We start from the raw sequence: 20,925 nt of genomic DNA, 5'->3' as shown, positions 1-20,925 counted from the left end.
TTGAAGGGTTATTGGGTATTGGTGGGGAAAGTATGGAACAGTTTTCTTTTTTTGAGGGGCAGGGAGGGATTGTTAGGAGCTTCCCCTATGCAGACCCTGGCTGACCTCAAGCCTCTCCCATTCAGTCAGGCACATCTACCCCTGTCCGTATGTCTCTGTGCCCCCACTCCTTCCCCCCTGTAGCTCTGCACCCCCTCTCCATCTGCGCATGTGGCCCAGCACCTCCCTCCCCCTGTGGCCCTGCACTTCCACTCCCATTCAGCCCCTGCCCCAGTCTGCCTCACCCACTAGCCCTTATGATCCCCTGTCTGTGACCCCCCAGCAGTCCCATGCTATCTGTCTCTCCATATCCCCTGTCTCTTGACCTGGCCCAACAGGCACTATGAAGAAGGCAGTCTCTTTCTCTTCCCTATCCTGGTTGGGGCTTGCCAGGAGTTGCTGCTCTGTTCTAGTGCCACAGTACTCTCTGGTGGGCAAAAGGCAGAACTGCAGCAACTTTTCAGGAGAAGCTATTTTCTGCCAAAAAAATAATTTAAAATATGCATTGCACATGAAATATGCGCATGGGCAGTGGTGCAGAATTCCCCCAGGAGTAATGATGCCTTCATGGCAGGGTCAAGGAGGAGTAGATGAGATGGTCAGTGGCTCAGGCACTCATTGTTTAACTGCAAGTATCTTTGCAGTTGAGACACAAGGTCAGAAAAATAATAATAATGTTGGACAGGTAAGTGGATGTATCCATATTCAGTGAGACCTGCCTTAATGCCAATTTGTAACAGGCAGCCTCTTTTCCAGATTGATTTTATTTGACCAGTAGTTAAAGGCCACCACTATTACTAGGCAATCCATTTTCATATGCCATTTGGGTGATCTCTGAAGAGAGGTTTCACAGAAATTGATTGTGTTCCTCTATAAGAAAATGCTCTTTGAAGGAAAGAGGATGAATTTGGATTTGGTACTGACTTATAAGCCATGCAGCCTGACTAAAGTTATCATAAAGAGGCGGCACTGGTTGGCAAAGAATTTGATGCAAAGCCTCTGATATTAACACAGGGCCAAAAGGTATAATTGAAAGTGGAATTTTGCTCAAATGCTGGTCTGTTTAATATTCTATTGTAAACCTCCTAACTTTACTGGGATTACAGAAAGGATAAATCTTCTCTGAGTCAAGATCCCCAGTTAGACTATATTTCCCATGGTGCACCATGGCAGAAGGGAAACTGTTGTGCGTCATGGAAGATGTAGTCCAGACTGGTAGCCTTGTCCTCTAAGAGGGGAGATCATGCAGCACCTGAACTACAGCTGCCAGAAGGCACTGCATCAGAGCAGGCGGACAGATTAATGTTGACTCTACCTGAAATGAAATATTTTTGTTTATATTTTCCTGACTGAAAATTGAAATATTAAGGCAAAATTGAAAAATTTCCAAGGAAAATTTTGATTTTTGTGGAAATTGCATTTTGTGTTGAAAAAACATTTAAATGGAAAATTCCTGACCAGGTGTACTATTTAGATTGTAAACTCTTCTGTCTCACTGTGTTTGTACAGTGAGGTCCCAATCTTTGCTGAGGCTTCTAATTGCCACTGCAATATAAATAATAATAGAAATGGGTGTGCAAGGAGTGTAGGATTAGACCCTTGTTCTGAAAGTCATGGAGTGTGAATAAATATTGACCCCTGGAATGCAATCTTTTGGGAGTCACTTTTTAAATTATAACAGCACCATAAGTTCCATTTAGAAGGTGATTTTTAAAAACTATGAATCAAATGATCACCTTGCAGTTCAGTGTGGACTTGTCAAAATATAATCATATATTGTGACTGGCTCACTTAAAAAAAGAATCACAAAGGAATAAACTGTTCTCATTCATAACATGATTTAAATAGAATTTCATTGACATTGTTTTATTTAATTTGGACATCATGTCATCTTTGCAGACTCACACTGGTATCATTTTCATTTTCTTTTTAATTTTATTAGAAGGTTGCTCTATAAAGATCTGCAGTTACATTCTTTCATTTCACTTTGACAACCTAATATTGCCTCCATTCGCTTGCATTGACATTGCTCCTTTCTAATATCATAACATCATCTTGACAGAACCAGGGAGACATTGTTTTGCCTCTATTATGGTATTATAATTACATCATAAAACCTTGAAGCAATTAGTATTATGATAAGAGGATAAAATGTTATGGAAAGTATGTACGATGCATGCTTAGTAGTAAGTTCTCTAGCTTAACTGTCATGATTGCTTTTGAGTTTATTTTCAGGTCTCCAAAAGTCTCTAGTCAATGTTAAGCCCTTTTACATTAACACACTTTTTGGGGTACATTTTTGTACCAAGTCAGAATGAATTATTTGTTGCTATGTATCTGAAAAAGATTTGACTTATTGAAGAAGTTTGACACATTAAAGCTATTTTATAATTTAAAAGACAACAATGTTTAGTCAAATTCTAATTAAGTTTATGCATTTCTTAAACCCCTTTAATCTTTCACAGCACTTGTATGAGGCAGGTAAGAATTATTGTAGCTATTTTATAGAAACATAAAGTGAGGCACAGAATAGTGAAGTGACTTCCTTATAACTATATTGCAAATCCCTAGGAGAGCCATTAAAAGAACTCAGGATTCCTGATGCTGTTGCTTTCTCTGACAAATAAGTGTTGTCTGGGCTAGGATTTAAAGTGTGGTGTTGTTAGAATGTGTTAGCTAACATGTTTGAAAAAATCTAGTGTAGACAAGACACACAACATTTAACACGTGTAATGATATTAACTCAACTGGCGTAGCTCATTGTATAGCCTACTCTGTCTTGCCTACATAAGACTTTTAAAACATGTTAGCTAATATGTTCTAACACTGCACCTCTAAATCATACTTTAGCAAAAGCCATAGATACCACTAACTTTCTGTGGAAAAAGCAGAGTCAACAAGACTGACTTCAAGGGAAATGAGATGTGTTTGGGGGAGCTCAGGGGAGGCTCATTCAATCTGATAGTCAATGTAGTATTAAAAAAATTACAAATATAAGGATTGAACTTCAAGCATATCAGGACAGAGGGCCCCTCCCCTCAGAAATATCCAAACCCTTTCACCATATTCCTGTTCAGCAAATTCATCACAGCTAAATCTATGCTCTCTTCCTTGTAGCAATTAGATGTACAGAAAAACTGACCCAGATGAAACTGAACGATAATTTTCTTCTCTTTAAATACTGAATGTCATTTATTAAGGCAAAAAGAACTTAATTATAATATAGTGTCTTACTGAGAAAATGAAACTTCTATAGCATCTATATAAAATAGTCTCAGAGATTGCACTAATAAACCAGAAATCACAAATAAAGTGCCAAACCCTGCAGTGGCTTACTCAGTTGAAATGTGCATAAAAGTGAATGGAAGTTTTGCCTTAGTTAAAGCCACAGGATGAATTAAATGAATAAGGAGTTCTCTGCTGTAAGACTTCATCCAAGTCCACTGGGATCTTTTCATTGCCTTCAGAGGGAGTTGGATTAGGACCTTAAGAATTAAAAAAGAATGGCTTCAGAAACCATTGCACAAAGAACAACATCTACCTGCTAAGTTCATCTGGAAGATTCAGAAACCCCAAAATAGATTAAATAACCTATTCAAAATTCTTCTACAGAGAGATTCTGGAATTTATTTCTATTAACTGAAAGCGCACATAAAATGCTCACCCCACTCATGACCTCCTCACTCCTGACCTCCATCCCTGGAATTTTCCCTGTCCACAATGGTATTGACTTGTGTAAACTGTAGTGAGAGGCAAAACATTCTATGTCAAGACAAAATGCACCAGGAACAATCAATCACTTAGGCTGGGATTCTCAGAGGGGCTTAAGGAAATTAGGTGCCCAACTCCCATTAAATTTCAATGGAAGTTTGGTGCCTAACTTCACTAGACATGTGAAAATCTCAGCCTCAATCTGGTGAATGTTCCCTGTTTTCCCCCTCTCAGGGTTCCTTCCCCATTCTGAACTCTAGGGTACAGATGTGGGGACCCGCATGAAAGCCCCCTAAGCTTATTTACCAGTTGAGAAAACAAAGATAAAACTAACACCCTTGCCTGGCTGTTTCTCATATTTCAAATTTGTAAGTGACTTGTTCAGAAAGATTTGGAGAGCATGGATTGATGTCTGGTCCCTCTTAGTCCCAAGAGTGAACAACCCCCAAAACAATGAGCACACAAACAAAAGCCTTCTCCCCACCACGATTTGAAAGTATCTTGTCCCCTTATTAGTCCTTTGGGTCAGGTGTCTGCCAGGTTACCTGAGCTTCTTAACCCTTTACAGGTAAAAGGATTTTGGTGTCTCTGGCCAGGAGGGATTGTATAGTATTGTACACAAGAGGGTTTTTACCCTTCCCTTTATAGTTATGACACCCCCTAATTTCCAGAACATGTCAAGAATTCTTAGAAGCAAAGACAATTCTGTCAGCTCACAGTGTCTGCTATGCAGTGCTCTTCCCAGGTAAAATGAGGACTGAGGCTAACAGAAAAGGTGCAGGCCCACTCAACTCCCACTGACCTGGAGAGGAGAGTGGAAGCTCTGCCCAGGAAAGGATGCTAAGGTTAGGCTGTTTTTTAAATATGTTTGCAATTTGTCTAACAGACCATAAACCACAGAGTGTGTTACCGGCCTTAATATAACAGTCCATTTTATCACTGATAGGTTGATAACTTCAAAACTTTTCTTGTCTTCCTCCCTCTCTTTGCTATTAGAAATATATGCTGGAGCAATTAAGTTCTACTGACCCTTACAAAGTTGCATTCCTAGACAGGAAAGTGTATAATAAAAAAAGCCAATTCAGTCTTAAGCATAGTTACTTTGTAATGCAGAGAAACAGACATTTCAGTATATTTATTAATGATCTAGAAGATGAGGTGAATAACGAGGTGGTGAAATTAAGGAAAGATTATAATGGATTGGGAGGAAATCCAGAAGAATCTAATAAAACTGGATGATGGTGCAATATGATGGCACATGACATTCGATGCAGATAAATGCAAGATAATTCACATTGGGGGAAATAATTTACATTGCCCATATACGCTGAACTAGCTGCAACTTTTCAAGTGTTGCAATGGGCAACTTAATGTATATTTCTGATCAATGAGCAGCAGAGGAAAAGAGTGAAGAGGATGCTGGACTGCATTAAGAAAGGGTGTAGAATAATCCAAGAACATTTAGAATGGGACAAATCCTGACTAATTCCTTTTAAAGGAAAATCTCCCATTGAAGTCAATGGGAGTTTAGCCTGACTGAGGACTTTAGGATTGGTCCCAGTGGCATTTTCTAGATAGCTCATGCATCTGTGACTTACTTTGCTTCAGCTGACAGTGGTATTTGAACATGGGACCTTCAGCACTAAATACATGATGTTCTACTGCTTGATCTAAAATACTAAAGGTGAATTCTGGCCCTACTGAAGTCAATGGGAGTTTTGCCATTGACTTTAGTGGGGCCAGGATTTCACCCTAAGTTTCAGAGCTGGGGCCCTACCAAATTAACGGTCAATTCTGGTCAATTTCACAGTCATAGGATTTTAAAAATAATAACTTTCATGATTTCAGCTATTTAAATCTGAAATTCCACAGTGTTGTAATTGTAGGGGTCCTGACCCAAAAAGGAGTTGTGTGTGGGGTGGGGGGGTTGCAAGGTTATTGTGCAGGGTGTGGCAAATGACCAATGCTATTGCGGTGGGTCCCTCACTTTTCCTTGGTGTGATGGGTCAGGGCGCCATCCCTTGCCCTTATTCTTGGGCATCAACAGCTCCACTAGTACCCTGGTGGGAGAGAGAAGGGGAGCAGGGAAGGGACTCAGGTCCGCCCCATACTCTGGGTCCCAACCCCCTTCAGCTTTGTGGGCTTCTTACCCTCTTTCCCCTTGGGCAGGGTTTTTCTTGGTCCTCTGTGCCAGGGGAGTCCCTCTGCTCTGCTTGGGCACAGTTTCTCTTCACCTGGTTCTCTGATCTGCTGGTCAAGAACACTATTCCTCCAAACTACAGACAGTTCTCCTTCCCTTCTCCTGTCTGACTGAAGCAGGGTTTTTTTTATTAGGCCTCTGGCAGGGCCTTAATTGGCTCCAGGTGCTCTAATTAACTTGTAGTAACCTCTGCTCAGTCCACAGGGAGTAAGGCACTGATCATCCTGGGGCTTATATACTTCCCATCTATCATGCTCCTGCTGCCCACTGGCCCTGCTATATCAGAGTAGGGAGGTTGCAGTACTGTTACTCTGCCTTCTGTGCTGCTGCTGCTGCTGGTGGTGGCACTGCCTTCAGAGCTGGGCAGCTGGACAGCAGTGGCTGCTGGCTGGGATCCCAGCTTTGAAAGCAGCGCTGCTCCCAGCAGCAGAGCAGGAGTAAGGATGGCATGGTATGGTATTGCCACGGTTATTTCTGCGTTGTTGCCTGCAGAACTGGGCCCCCAGTCAGCAACTGCCACTCTCTGGCAGCACAGAAGTAAGGTTGGCAATACTGTGACCCCCCTAAAATAACCTTGCAACCCCCTGCAGCCCCTTTTTGGGTCAGGACCCCCAATTTGAGAAACACTGGTCTCCTCCATGCAATCTGTATAGTATAGGGTAAAAACACGCAAAAGACAAGATTTCATGGGGGGAGACAAGATGTCACACGTTTTTCATTGCTGTGAATTTGGTAGGGCCCTATTCATAGCTGAAAGAAGTCGCAGACTCATCAACCTCTTATGTGAACCAGCCACTAAACGAGGACAAAGACACACACTTTTAAAATGTTGGTTCGACTTCCTCCTTCTTCTTTCTTTGTGCTGATGATGTGCCTGTACAAGGCACAGAAGAAGATATGGTCCTTGATAAAAAAGATTAAAGTCTAATCAGCCAGAAAATACAAAACACAATGGGAGAAGAGGGACAGCCAGCCAGAGAGTGGAAGAACCACTGCAGAAATGCCTCAAGTCACAGTTCTAAGACAGTCTGGAAAGTGGTATGGGAGGCAGTGGCGGGGAAGCAAGGAACTGCTTAACAACCCCTCCCCACAAGCTTCACTGAGAGAAGCAGCTGTGGGGTCAGGTATAAGGGGAAATCAGGGAGCTATTGAATAACCACCACTGCATCTCTGGCTCCAGTAAGAGAAGTGGCTATGGTGTGAGGAGCAGAATTACTGAACAGCTCCCTCCCCCTCACTCCCAGTGAAAGAAGTGACTGCACAGAGTTGGGGATGGACGGACAAAGGGGAGTCATTGAACAACACTCTCAGCATACAGAATCTGGTCCTCAGTAACTTACCAATAGTGATCTTCAGTAGCACCGACTAGTTCTGTTTTCAAAAATAAAAACTTGAAGGACACCTTGCAATAATTCCTAATAGCTTTCCATATAAGGCCTATTCAGATCTGTTACATGTGGTTCTTCTGATATTAATAGAGCTGGAAACTCATTTGGTCAGACTCATTCATTTGGGAAATTCAAGCAAATGCATTCCAGTTACTAGACTGCGTCCAGTGACATAAGCTTTAGAATGTGCATTTTCAATGGTATAGATACTGCAAAGCACTGAGCAGATGAAATATTCTTCTGATATAGTATCTGTACAGGTTGCTCATAGGATTTATGAAGACTTTAGAGTGTAGTTTGTCTAAAGGAGGTCTAAAAACATGCTAGATTTTAAAAGGACATGAAAGGATCTTCAAGCTGATCTGATGCAAATTCATTAATCTTCTTATGTAGTCCTGTAAGATAACGATAATATTTTTAGCCAATAATTTTTAGATTTATCAGGACTTCTTAAGTTTTTTAAAAAGTAGACTCATGGAAGTTTTTCTTCCAAGGTTTAATTACAGAATATTTTTAAAATTTCTGTAAATATAACATTAACATATAATTGGTGGAATAAATTGAGCTCACTTTTTATTTTTAAAAAAGAACATTTTTCTTTTACTCAGGACAGGAACTTTTTATTTCTGGTGCACATTTTATAATGGTAAAATGGAAAACAGGTTTGTATTTATGCCCAATCATGTGTGAAATTAATATCCTACAAGTGCTCTGAAATGAATGCATGTGGGAATAAAATGGTAGTGAATGTTCAATTTTAATGCATACTTCATCTTAAAAAGGGCTTTTGAAATAGCTGGTATAAATGCTAAGTATGTGTTTTCTTAAATAACTTTTTAATATTCACTGCCTTGTTTTTTGGTTTTGGCCCAAATCTGTAACTCTTACTCGTATTGAGTAGGACTTCCTCATGAGAGTAGTTCCATTGATTTTAATGGGACTCATTATGTGAGTAAATGCTGTTCCATGTGACTGGGATTTGTAGAAGCAGGGTGAAAACATTTGAATTAAATGCAGTGGTGGTGAAAGGTTCTGGATTGACAGCACTCAAAACTGAAGACCTTTATGCACAGAAAGGTACAACATGGACAGGGCTGGCTCCAAGTTTTTTGCCGACCCAAGCAAAAAAATGTTTCCTGTGTCCTCTGGCCCCGCCCCAACTCTGCCCCTTCCCCGCCCCATTCCAACCCCTTCCCCAAATCCCTGGCCCTGCCTCCTCCCCCAGGCGTGCCAGAATTCCCCTCCTACCGTTCCCTCCCTCCCAGGCTTGCCTGGGTGGGAGGGGGGAGAAGCAGAGCAGCGGCACGCTTGGGGGAGGAGGCGGAGGTGAGCTGGGGGGGGAGCGGTTCCTCTGCCCCCCAGCGTTACTTCTTGCAGCCCTCCCCGCACCCCCCACCGCCACAGCTCACCTCCATTCCGCCTTCTCCCCTGAGTGCACTGCCACCGCTCCGCTTCTCCCCCCTCCCTCCCAGGCTTGCCACAAAACAGCTGATTCACACGACAAGCCTGGGAAGGGGGGAGAAGCGGAGCAGTGGTGTGCTCGGGGGAACAGAGGGCAGTGGAGCGGAGGTGAGATGGGGGGACAGGGGAAGAGGTTCCTCTGCACCCCTCCAGGGTTTTTGCGCCCCAAGCAAAAAAAAAAAAGAGAGGGGGGAGACTGAGTGCTGCCCCTTGAAAAGTGCCGCCCCAAGCACATGCTTGGAGCACTGGTGCCTAGAGCCAGCCCTGAACATGGATATAGCCAATGCAAGTTTCCTTACCCTACTCTGCCAGTGTTTATACAACCTGACTTAGGGGCACCACCTCTATAAAGAGTAGTTCAGTCTCCAGCCCATACACTTCTTGGCCTCTCTTCTGAGACTGCCAGCAAGGGTTTTCACTGTGATATTTTGTGATATTGACACTTAACCACTAGGAACTAAGTTGAGATAAGCAATTTATTTTACATAGGCCACCAAACAGCTGCCAGGTGATAAAAATTTTCAGCCATCATGTACTTCTTCCAAATTAAAACTAGTAACCTGAAGGAGAAAGGCTTAATCCTATTCTAAGACTCTTGAGCCATTCTGCTCCATGCTACCCCTATCTAAATTTTTGTGACTAGGTTAGTAATAGGAACATTTTCCTGAAGCAGCACAGTTGCTGGCTTTCCAGGGATATAATATTTTACATAATCATCTCTCTTGCTTGTCACTATCACTAATATAAACTATAGCATAATTGTAGAAATATCTTTGCAACTGGTAACATCATTTTATTTGGGCTGGTTAGTTTATGAAGATGAGAAACCAATAGTAGTGGCTAGAATCAGGGGCCAAGTTCTGGAAATAAGGTTAACTCATCTAAATTGCCAAGTGTATATGCACTGCAAAGGTATCATTAATGTGCAGCCATATTCATGGTGAGACCAGTCCTATGCATGGACCTTTCGCACAATCTGTGTACTAAAAATTGGAATAATCTGCATTGTGTGTGTATGGGGGTGAGGGGTGTATGCATAAATGCTATTCCCTGGTGAGGGAGTATATGTGTTACAAACATATGAAAGATGGTTTTGGCCTGTTAGGTCCTGCCCAGAATGCCACTCCATGGCTCCTGTCATTGGGGACCTACAGAATCTCCTCTGCAATATTCCAGAGAATCTAGAATAGGGCTGGAAATCTTCCACCCCATACTTCTGCTGATGGCCTTGGGTTTTCTAGTGTGTTCCTTGAAATAAGTGCATGATTCAAGGACAATGGAGGCACTTGTATAACCTGTGGTCTGGGCTCTACTACCAGACATTGTGGCAGCGCTGGTCTCCTGTAATGGGACATTTCCCTCACATACCATACCATCAAGCATTCTTAAACCTACAATACCCACCTGCTGAAGTGAAAAAACAGATTGACAGAGCCAGAAGAGTACCCAGAAGCCACCTACTACAGGACAGGCCTAAAAAAGAAAATAACAGAACACCACTAGCCATTACCTACAGCCCCCAACTAAAACCTCTCCAGCGCATCATCAAAGATTTACAACCTATCCTTAAAGATGATCCCTCACTCTCACAGATCTTGGGAGACAGGCCAGTCCTCGCTTATAGACAGCCTCCCAACCTGAAGCAAATACTCACCAGCAACCACACACCATACAACATAAACACTAACCCAGGAACCTATCCTTGCAATAAAGCCCGATGCCAGCTCTGTCCACATATCCATTCAAGTGACACCATCACAGGACCTAATCACATCAGACACACCATCAGGGGCTCGTACACCTGCACATCTACCAACGTGATATATGCCATCATGTGCCAGCAATGCCCCTCTGCCATGTACATTGGCCAAACCGGACAGTCTCTACGCAAAAGAATAAATGGACACAAATCTGACATCAGGAATAATAACATTCAAAAACCAGTGGGAGAACACTTCAACCTTTCTAACCACTCAGTGACAGACTTGAAGGTGGCAATTTTGCAACAAAAAGACTTCAAAAACAGACTCCAAAGAGAGACTGCTGAACTTGAATTAATATGCAAACTAGATACTATTAACTGTGGTCTAAACAAAGACTGGGAATGGTTGGGTCATTACACCAATTGAATCTATTTCCCTATGTTAAGTTCTCCTCACACCTTCTATGGGCCATCTTAATTATCACTTCAAAAAGTTTTTTTTCCTCCTGCTAACGATAGCTCATCTCAATTGATTAGACTCTGCCTGTTGGTATGCATACTTCCACCTTTTCATGTTCTCTGTATGTATAAATATCTCCTGTCTGTGTGTTCCATTCTATGCATCCGAAGAAGTGAGCTTTAGCTCACGAAAGCTCATGCTAAAATAAATTTGTTAGTCTTTAAGGTGCCACAAGTACTCCTGTTTTTTTTGCGGATACAGACTAACACGGCTGCTACTCTGAAACATACCATAGAGTGTAGCTGCAAATAATTTATCATCCACTCCAAGGCAGCATCAGGTGCTTTCTTGTCTCCATTGTTCAGGTTTTCTCTTTGTACTGGGTATTAATATGTAGGATCATGGTATTGAAAATGATGGACTTACAGCTCAAATGATGGTACGTGTGACTTTATGATGACTGAGGCTTCCAAACTGGTAAAATGGTTTCGTGACTGACAGTGTCTCTGTAGCTTCTTGAACCAAAATGGCTATCTTGTGTTTTTCAAAGTTAGGCTTTAAATAAGGTTGTCTGTGCAGGGAACCCATCTCTTACAGTATGTGTTCTCTAAATGTGCTGTATCCATTTTCAGTAGTATACAGTCCCAGGACCTTAAAATGTACCTCTCCTGCAAGAGATTTGCTGCCCACAAAGGTGAATTTCACTGGTTTCCTAATAAAAAGACAATCTCATCCTATGAGAGAAGTAGAACTGTAAGACTCCAGAACTGTAACTGTATGTAAGTGGTCCCAGCAGACCTGGCTCAAAAATGGTTTTGTTTAGCTGGCCCCCACCTCTGTAGAAATGCTTGAAAGTAGTAAAGGCCTTGAATCAAAACACTACTTCTGAGCACCCCAAACTTTGAGGAAGTTCAAATTTGAATTTTGCAACTTGGGCCATTCTCTAGTTAAATGGGTTGTTTTAGTTTGTGGATGGGATATGGAACATTTCTGCTTAGCAGAGCCTGAAAATGATTAAAACCAGTGTCTACCAATGAGACTGGTATGTTTTGCCTTAGACATTCTTCTAAATTTTATGGTGTTTTCTACTGCAAGAAAACTGCAGACACTTATTATAGCAATTATATAAAACCATGTTTTTATATGTTGCAATCGATATTTAATTCCACATTTAACTGCTCTTTTATAAACAGTAACAACCACAAACTTGTCAGCGTGAAACGAACTGAAGTTGTGACTGTTCAATGTTGTTGTATATACTTTTAGAGTGATGGCCAGATTCTGATTTCAGTAATACCAATGGAAAACAGGAGTGACTCCACTAATGTCATTGGCTTGCATTGGAAGTACTGAGATCAGAATATGGCCCTGAGTATCCTGAATTATCATGTTTGTGTTGCATTGGAGAGGCTAGTATAGTATTTTATGACTGCTGCTGTGCTAGTAATGAAAATGGGGTGTGCATCACAGTAAGCTTTACCACTTTGATATATTATTAATATAAAAGTACAAATGTGCTGTGCTTCAATACACAACAGAGACAAAACACCAAAGATTCACTCATTGACATGGCTGTATCTTGGGGCACTTTGTAGTGAACTCGGATACAGTGAAACTCTATACTGAAATAGAATGAAAGTCCCTAATTGTTTGACTACATTGAAATGGGCAGGGAGGATATCTTGTCATAGTGAAGTTGACATGGTAGGGGAAGTCTGCAGTGTTCATAATGAAGGAGAAATAGGGTTTCCCCTGCCTTTGGTGGAGTTCATCCCTTTTTCTGGATAATGCCAAATCATCACTGTTAGGGATTACTTACCTCTGTCTCATAAAGATGGCTCAGCCCTTTATGCCTGTGTGATGTGCACGAGACAGCAGAAGGTGCTCAGGCTGCTGTAATAGGTGCTGCTAAGGGTAAAAATTCTCTGACAATCATGCACTGGAGCACATAAACACCTACAGTGGAATGAATGTGTGCAACACATCTTGAGGAACAAAAGTTACAGAAAGGTGAGTAATCTTTTTTTCCCCCCATTAGACCACAAGTGGATGATCAAAGATGAGATTAGACATTGTATTTTCAAGGAATGGGGTCATCTATCATTAGATCTGTTCACAACAAACAGCAAATGCCTCAGCATCTGTTCCAGACGGTGTTTAAGCCTAGAATCCTTGTTTGACACATTCCTGATTTTACAGTCCCAGGACTGATGTATGCTTACCCTACAATTCCTCTTATTCCTAGAAGCAGCAAAGAGTCCTGTGGCACCTTATAGACTAACAGACGTTTTAGAGCATGAGCTTTCGTGGGTGAATACCCACTTCGTCCACGAAAGCTCATGCTCTAAAACGTCTGTTAGTCTATAAGGTGCCACAGGACTCTTTGCTGCTTTTACAGATCCAGACTAACACGGCTACCCCTCTGATACTCTGGTTCCTAGGATATCCAGAAAGATCAGACAAGCTGCTGCCATAGTTATATTGATAGTTCTTGCCTGGCTGAGGAAGTTTTGGTACCCGGGTTGATGCTCTTAATAATTTGTCTACTAAAATCCTTCTCTCTTCTTCTGGACTTAATATCACAAGAGAACAGGAACATCTTGTATTTGAATCCATCCTCCCTCAACCTCAAAGACTGGCTGCTGGATTGAAGTAAAACATAGAAAGATCATGTTCCTCTGATGTCCAAAACAGTTTGGGAAGTAGAAAAGATTTCATCAAACAAACCTATGCTGCTAAATGGAAGAGATTTAGGATTTGGTGTGAACAGCATTAGCTACAACTGTTGACTCTCTGATTTCTACTATTTTTGAGCAATTACTTTCCCTGAAAAGCTCTGGATCATTGATTAGCTCTATTAGTATGCATCTGCCATTTCTGCATGCCACCCTCCTATTAAAAGCTACACAGTTTCCTCCCCTGCCCCTTCACACTATGGTTAAAATCTTTAAGGGTCTGATTTATGGTTTTTCTATCAATAAGCAACCCTGCTTCCCATGGATTTGGGATTGTATTAAGCAGGGCCGGCTCTAGACCCCAGTGCGCCAAGCGCGCGCTTGGGGTGGCTGCGGTGGACCTCCCGCAGGCGTATCTGCGGAGGGTCCGCTGGTCCCGCGGCTCGGGTGGACCTCCCCCAGGCGTGCCTGCGGATGCTCCACCGTAGCCTCGGGACCAGCAGACCCTCCGCAAGCATGTCTGCAGGAGGTCCACCGGAGCCGTGGGACCGATGACCGCCAGAGCACCTCCCGCAGTGTGCCACCTTGCTTGGGGCGGCGAAATTGCTAGAGCCGCCCCGGTATTAAGAGTGCAGTCAGGCTTCTCCAGGGGGAAGCCCTGAGATAGTGTTTAGACAGGCATGAAGTCAGGTAGAAGGACTGATGGGGAGCAGCATAGGCTCCTGTAGGGGAAGCCCTGAGCTAGGGCCTACAAGGAGCAGGAAGAACCCTAGGGGAAGCTGCCAGAGTCCCTGGGGAAGGAAGACTGTGAGGGGAAAACCTGCTAAGATGCAACAAAGGAGGAGCAGGAGCAGGTTCCTGTGGGAGAGGCCTTGAGGAAGGGTTAGTAAAAACACTTGAGTGGAGCCCAAGAGGGGCAGAAGAGTTGTTAGTTCAGCAGAGAAGGGAGATGTCAGAGGTCTGAGAACCAAAGAGAGCCTATGTTAAGTACAAGCTGCAGGGAAGTAGCACAAGGCGGCTTAAAGACAGGAGCAGCCCAGGGAAACAGGAGCATGTCTGAAGAAGCAGACATAGTAGCTTAATACAGGGTTCCTGGGCTGAAATCTAAAGTAGAAGGTGGGCCTGGGTTCCCGTACCAGCCCCTCAGGAAGGGGCATGGAAGACCAACTGCAGGAGGAAATTAGGCTCCTGGGAGACAGGGCCTAAGGAAGGGCCAGTAACGATATTTCAGCAAACAACAGAGAAACAACTCTGTAGAAGCAGACAGGCCTCCTGTGGAGGAGACCCTGAGGGAGGGCCAGTAAGAACACTTCAGTGGAGCCCGACAAGGGTGGAAGAATTATTATTTGGATGGTTTAGCTTGGACTTTCAGTTGAACATTTTGTTCTCCCGGAAGGGGGCAGAAATGTATGTGACTTGTCTGGAGGGCCAAGCCAGGAAGACCCAGCAAGATGCAGGCAGCCAGCAGGAGGTGCTGGAGATGAGGACCCTTTGCAGCATCACACCCTGACACAAGAGGTTGCTATGAGTGGTGAGTGCAGTTCCTTACACAATTTCATACATCTGCAAAACAGCTACTTGGTGTTCAATCCATGCTTTCACTAAACACTACTTCTTGGGAGAAGCATCCAGGTCTGATGCTTCTTTGGCAGAGCTGCACAGCAAAATTTATTTAATCAGACTCTGAGCAGCTACTGCCGTCACATCAAGTCATTGCTTGTGAGTCACCAAGAGTGTAATATATATGCACAAGCACTAGAGGATGAAAGAAAAATTATTTAACTTACAATAACCAGAGTTCTTTGAGATGTGTTGTCTGTATGTATTCCACAACCTGCTCTCCAACCCCATTACCACAGAGTTCTTTCATATCTGTATTCTGCAGTAGCAAAGGAACTGAATGGTGGTTAAGCCTGCTCTGCTCTGTATGCACTTGGTACGGGAGCACAAGGACACTCAGTGCATGTGCCTTGCCCAAGCGGACACTGCTGGCCAAAAGACTCTGATCTCAAACACATGGGGTGCATACGCACCAAGAGTAGAATACATATGCACAACAGATCTTGAAGAACTCCAGTTACTGTAAGGTAAGTACCTTTTCTTAATCGTGATGAAAGGTGCTGAAGGCATGAATAAGAGTTTCAGAAAAGGTGTGGGCAGTGTCTTGGGGATGAGAGGCAGAATTATAGAGTTGAGCAATAAAGGGAGGTTGAGGAAAGTTCAGAGTCAAGTTTGGGTTGAGGTCTAAACATAAGATTTGAATTAAACAAGAAGATAGACATGGTGGAGTTTCAGTTTATGTTTTAGTTTTTTTAAAGGCCCAGGTTTTGTAACCCCCCCTCCCCCCGCTAATAATGTATAGTACCTTGCTCCACAAATAATCCCACTGATTCCAGCTCTCACTCTGAGATAGAATGGCAAAATCTGGCCTTAATTAGTAGATTATCAGTTTTGGATATGTTGTGTGGCTATAATGTAGCTGATGAGGTTGAGAATGGCAGAAAATGAGGAAAGATTTTCACCATTTGCCCCTATCTTTCACATTAGTATCTGATTACCTGGATGTCATGGAATAACAGTAGGACATATGCTTTTAATCTTCAAGGCACTTTACAAATAGCAACTAGTTATTCCTCAGGATACCCCTTTCAGATAAGTGCATAAATGTTATCCTTATATCACAGATAGTGAAACTGTGGTAGAGAAATTAAATCACACGACAAGGCAACTTGTCAGACTTGGAACTAGAAAATCAATATATCTTGGTTTCCTGTCCCATTTTCAGATTACTAATCCATGCACCCCATCAAACCCAAAGCCTGCAAAAAGCAGAATGTGAAAGTACCTGCAAGAACACAGTTTCAAATATCTGTTTCAGAAACCTGAAGTTTCAACAGCATGTTATGTAATAGAATACTTAAAAACCCAGTTTTGTTATTTGATTCTCTGCACTTTTTATAGATACCTACCACTGCAAACTGCCTCATTGCTTTTAAATTTGATATGAGAACAATGCAAATTGATGCCACAAATGGTGAGGACAGCAAAGCACACATGGAAAAATCAGTGAAATCCTCTTGGAAGTTTAAGTACACATGTTCAGACATGCACACACATACCTATTCCGGACATGGCACCCTCAGGAATGGAATTGGCAGCACTATTCTGTATACCCTCAAGCACTATCCTATTGTAAGGGAAAATATTGTTTAAAAACCAACTGGCACTACAATCACTGCATTAATTACCAACCCTGCATGTTTCTTTGAACTGAAATTCAACAGGAGCTAGTTATTCTGGGACACACTTCATTTGCCCGATTGTATTTTCATACACACCCAGTGGGTTTTTTGTCTTGTTTTGAATCTGCCTTTAAGGAAAGAATGTTCATTGTGATCTGTATATCGGAAGGAAACCTCCCGTGAATGATCCATATAGTAAGGACTAGAACATGCATTAGTAAGGGTGTGTGTGTGTGAGTGAGAGAGAGGGGACTCGGTAGGAGAATATACTATAGGGCACAATCCTGTATTAGCTGGGAGGGGTGGATTAGCTGATTTAAGAGAGATGGAAAGAATGGGGGAGAAAAAAGTCCCTTGATTATGCAATGATAAAAGCTCCCACGAAACACACACACACACCCTCTCTCTTTCTCCCTTCCTCTTCCCTTTATAATATCCACATCCCAGCTTTCCTGCCTCCCTCAGGAAGTCCTGACGGCCAGAATAACCCAGGCTGGTTGAAATGATCATTAGGAAAACAACAATAGCTGGTGTGATACTAGCTCAGGCGGCTGCCGCTGCTGTAAGGAATTGAACTGTCATCTATGTAAATACAGCTCGGCTGGAGTCACATGTGCAGCAAGGGGCATTGTTGGCAAAGAAGAGAGGAGGAGGAGGAGGCGAGGGGGAAGAGAGCAGAGCAGGTCTGAACAATAGAGAGAGGAGAGGGGGCTGGCAGAGAGCCTGCTGTTGCTGGAGGTGTTGGGGGGCGGGAGGGGCCTGCAAACCTCACACGACTGGCAGGCAGTAGGAGCAGCTGCTGCTAAGCCCAGGGAGCAGCAGCCCCAGCAGAGCTCACCAGACACCATGGAAGGGATGATCCCGGTGGTGCACGGCTGGGCTAGCTGCTGAAAGCGCCTCCATCCATCCCTCCCTCTTTCTCTCTCCCTTTGCTTCTCCTCCTCCCGAACTCACTGGATATTAGCAGCAGCCGGGCTCGTCTCTTCTTTCCCCAGCCATGAATCCCGCAGAAGGGGCAGCGGAGGAAGGCGCTGTCCCCGATTCCGAGGTGGATGCTTTTTTCCGAACAGGTAAGGAAGGAATGGGGAAGGGGCGAAGAAGGAGGGGAAGGGGCTGCCATCGCCTGGGCGAGAATGGGTTGCGAGAAAGGGGTTGTTCTGCATTTGCACCATCCTGGGTGGGTAGCCACAAGGGACTGGCTGACTTGCTTTGTTTGGGGGCGCATGGACAGGGTTGGGGTCCGCTGGGTGAAGAGAACCCCACTGATCGTCTCCTCCTGTTTATATTTTGTTCATTGTCTCCTTCCTCTCCGCCCCCACGAAAAAAGACTTTGGTCTCACGGCTAGTGTGAGAGACATTCACAGCCCCTAAAGGAGAAGCCCCTTCTCTGGGCAAAGATGCTCTTGTGTTGGGGTTGTTTGCACAAGCACTTAACGAATTGACCGAGGATTGGAAACTGTTGGTTGTCAGTTTCAGAAGAGAAACCAGATTTATCCCCCCCGCTTCTTGTTCCGTTTCCATTTGTTCCTTGGCTTGCTAGGAAATGATGCTGCTCTTCGCTTGTTACACAGGAATGGGGCGATCTTAGATCACTTTTTTAAATGCAAGAGAGGAGGGATTACATCTCCTCCCAGTTCTCGCACGGTACAAGATCTTAACATTGCAGGAAATTTATCGTTGCTCTCTCCCTTTCTCCTCTGAGATTGGAAATACACAAAAGCCTCTCCAAGATGTTCGTTGATGGCTTGTGAGAACTACACATACAAAAAGACATGGCATTGGGTCCCTAAACACGCCTTCACTTTGGGTTATAGGTTGGGTCAGGTGATGGAGCCAGAGGCTCCGATTTTAACCATCCTTATGCACATTGTCCATAATGTGTAACACCGCTTCCTGGATCACTCCTCTGATCAGAATGGAGAATTAGGGGTTAGCAAACTGTGGGGAAAGGTCAATAAATAATAATCACAGTTAATTATTTTGAAGAGGAGTTTGCTTTTTTCCCTCCCTCAGTCTACTAAATTTGTACTTTCACTTGAAAGCTATAAATATATTGTATGCACAAGTACCCCCTTCCATCTCAAACAACCCTTCCTTGAAAAAGGCTTTGTTAACCCAGTGCTTTCAGTCATGTGTACTGTGGCAGTGGTACTGGGCATTAGGGACACTAGAAGTCAATACAGGTCATTACTGGTGGGAAAACCAGTGAGCATATTTGCTTGGGTATCTCATTCCTCCTGAGATGGACTTTGTTAGCAGGATCCAGAAGGTCAGGATCAAGAACAAATACAATTGTATTTCAGTGAGTAGTGTGAGAAATAAATGTCCTTCTGTTTTAGAGGACAATACTATAACAGAGCGTAAGATTAAATGTGACTCTGCTTCTTAAAAGAATATTTGGGCCAAATTCTCTAAGAAATGTGTATACACTAGATACCCACATAAAGTATTATTAGTTTGATGGCCCTTATCTTTAAAACATTATTTTATGTGGGATCAAAGCCCCAAGTGAAACAGTTTATAGGATTCCTTCTGATTCAATAGGCCGAACCTTAAAGCATTACATGCTATTTGGTAAATTTTTAATTAAAAATTGCCAAGGATTAAACACTCACTTCAAAAGGGGATTGACCCTGGTAGTCTGGATTTGACACTTATTGCCACAGCTATTTGTCAAGGCTTTACTTTTCAGCTGCCTTTTTCCTTCTACCTGATCATTAGTTATGCAGAGAGCTTCAGGCTCCAGTTACAACAAAACAATCATGTAATCACCAGAACTTTAAAGAAGTTCATTCCTGCAGATCTGCTACAATTATGGTGGACTGAACCCTGTTCATGTGAAAATGCTTTGATCTAGAGGGTAACTATAATAAGGTCTGACTGTGCATATCTTGTGATCCGCAACCCATTAAGCCAATGGATATTTGCCTCTTGATACCCTGCATGGCTACAAGCAAAGCATTTATAGATTTCCCATACCCCAGTGGTATAAGTGTTCTTGGACTATTGAAGATTTGTGGAATGCACTTTAAAAAAATAGCATTTTTCTTGGTAAAAAAATGTATATTGCTTCAGAAATCTCCCTCTTAAAAGCTTAAATCATTGCCTAATGGCACTTAATTCTCAACATAAGAAAAGATTACAACATTGAAGTCAAAGGGACTCTTCACATTTGTGTCTAGTTTGTAAAAGAAATCATACTAAATAAGAAAAGAACACTCAAAAAGAATCCCATGATCAAACATTTTCCTATTCTGTGTCCTCCTCCAGAAATTCAATGCCTAAGGAATCATGAATATAATCTTGTTAGGTGTCCTATGAGTTTAATTTAAAGGGTCCCTGGAAGGGTTTTGGGAATTCCCATTTACTCAAGTAAGTAAATAGTTTGAATCCACTGTGTGTCCTCTCATACACAAAACACAACACTGTTTAAAAAGAAATTGTTTACTAATTCCAAGACATGAATAAGCCTCATAGTTATACCAGGCATGTTTTAAAATTAATACAAATATAAAACCATAAGAACATCCATACTGGGTCAGACAAAAGGTCCATCTATCCCAGTGTCCTGTCTTCTGACAGTGGCCAATGCCAAGTGCCCCAGAGGGAATGTACAGAACAGGTAATCATCAAGTGATCCATCCTGTTGCTCATTCCCAGCTTTTGGCAAACAGAGGCTAGGGACACCATCTCTGTCCATCCTGGCTAATGGCCATTGAGGGACCTGATAAACAGAAATCAAGGCATCTGATGGTGGGCCTGACCTTAGTGAAATTGGTTAATTTTTATTGGAATAACCTACTTTTCTATGGATGCTTACTTGTCCTATTTGGTTCTCTGCTTTGTGTGCTGATATTGTGACTGCCTGGAGTTGCTGTTGATGTCAGTCTTGATGCTAGAGAAAACAGCTAATAAGGTGTATTCGGGGAGAGAGTCTAGATAGAACACTTGTGAACAAACTGAGAACCTGACCCTTCCAGTCCCCTCTCAGGCAGAATTCCCACATAAGTCAATGGGAGTCTTGCCTGAGACAGGACTGTGAGATCA

At 42.8% G+C, this 20,925-nt stretch overlaps 1 protein-coding gene and 1 long non-coding RNA gene across 13 annotated transcripts in view; one reads left to right on the top strand and one right to left on the bottom strand.

Moving 5' to 3' along the window:
- KALRN (kalirin RhoGEF kinase) overlaps positions 1 to 20,925 on the top strand; it is a 737,748-nt gene that overhangs the window by 9,430 nt on the left and 707,393 nt on the right. The window contains exon 1 of one of the 12 annotated variants that reach the window (XM_039493994.1): positions 17,623 to 17,948. The exons of 9 other annotated variants lie outside the window; for them this stretch is intronic. In XM_039493994.1, the coding sequence (XP_039349928.1) occupies positions 17,876 to 17,948 (73 nt within the window). In that variant the 5' untranslated portion in view covers positions 17,623 to 17,875. Of the gene's footprint in view, positions 1 to 17,622; positions 17,949 to 20,925 lie in introns of those variants that run through there. 2 more of the 12 variants (XM_039494011.1, XM_039493991.1) reach the window with 2 other exon arrangements.
- On the bottom strand, positions 1,879 to 6,036 carry LOC120374397. Its single transcript, XR_005586068.1, has 3 exons — positions 5,901 to 6,036; positions 3,704 to 3,779; positions 1,879 to 3,524 (listed from the first exon to the last, which is right to left on the bottom strand). It is a non-coding gene; the product is annotated as an uncharacterized LOC120374397 (long non-coding RNA).

Source organism: Mauremys reevesii, linkage group 11 (genome assembly GCF_016161935.1).
Source record: "Mauremys reevesii isolate NIE-2019 linkage group 11, ASM1616193v1, whole genome shotgun sequence".
Lineage (NCBI taxonomy): Eukaryota > Metazoa > Chordata > Testudines > Geoemydidae > Mauremys > Mauremys reevesii.
This window is presented reverse-complemented; position numbering and strand designations above follow the sequence as displayed.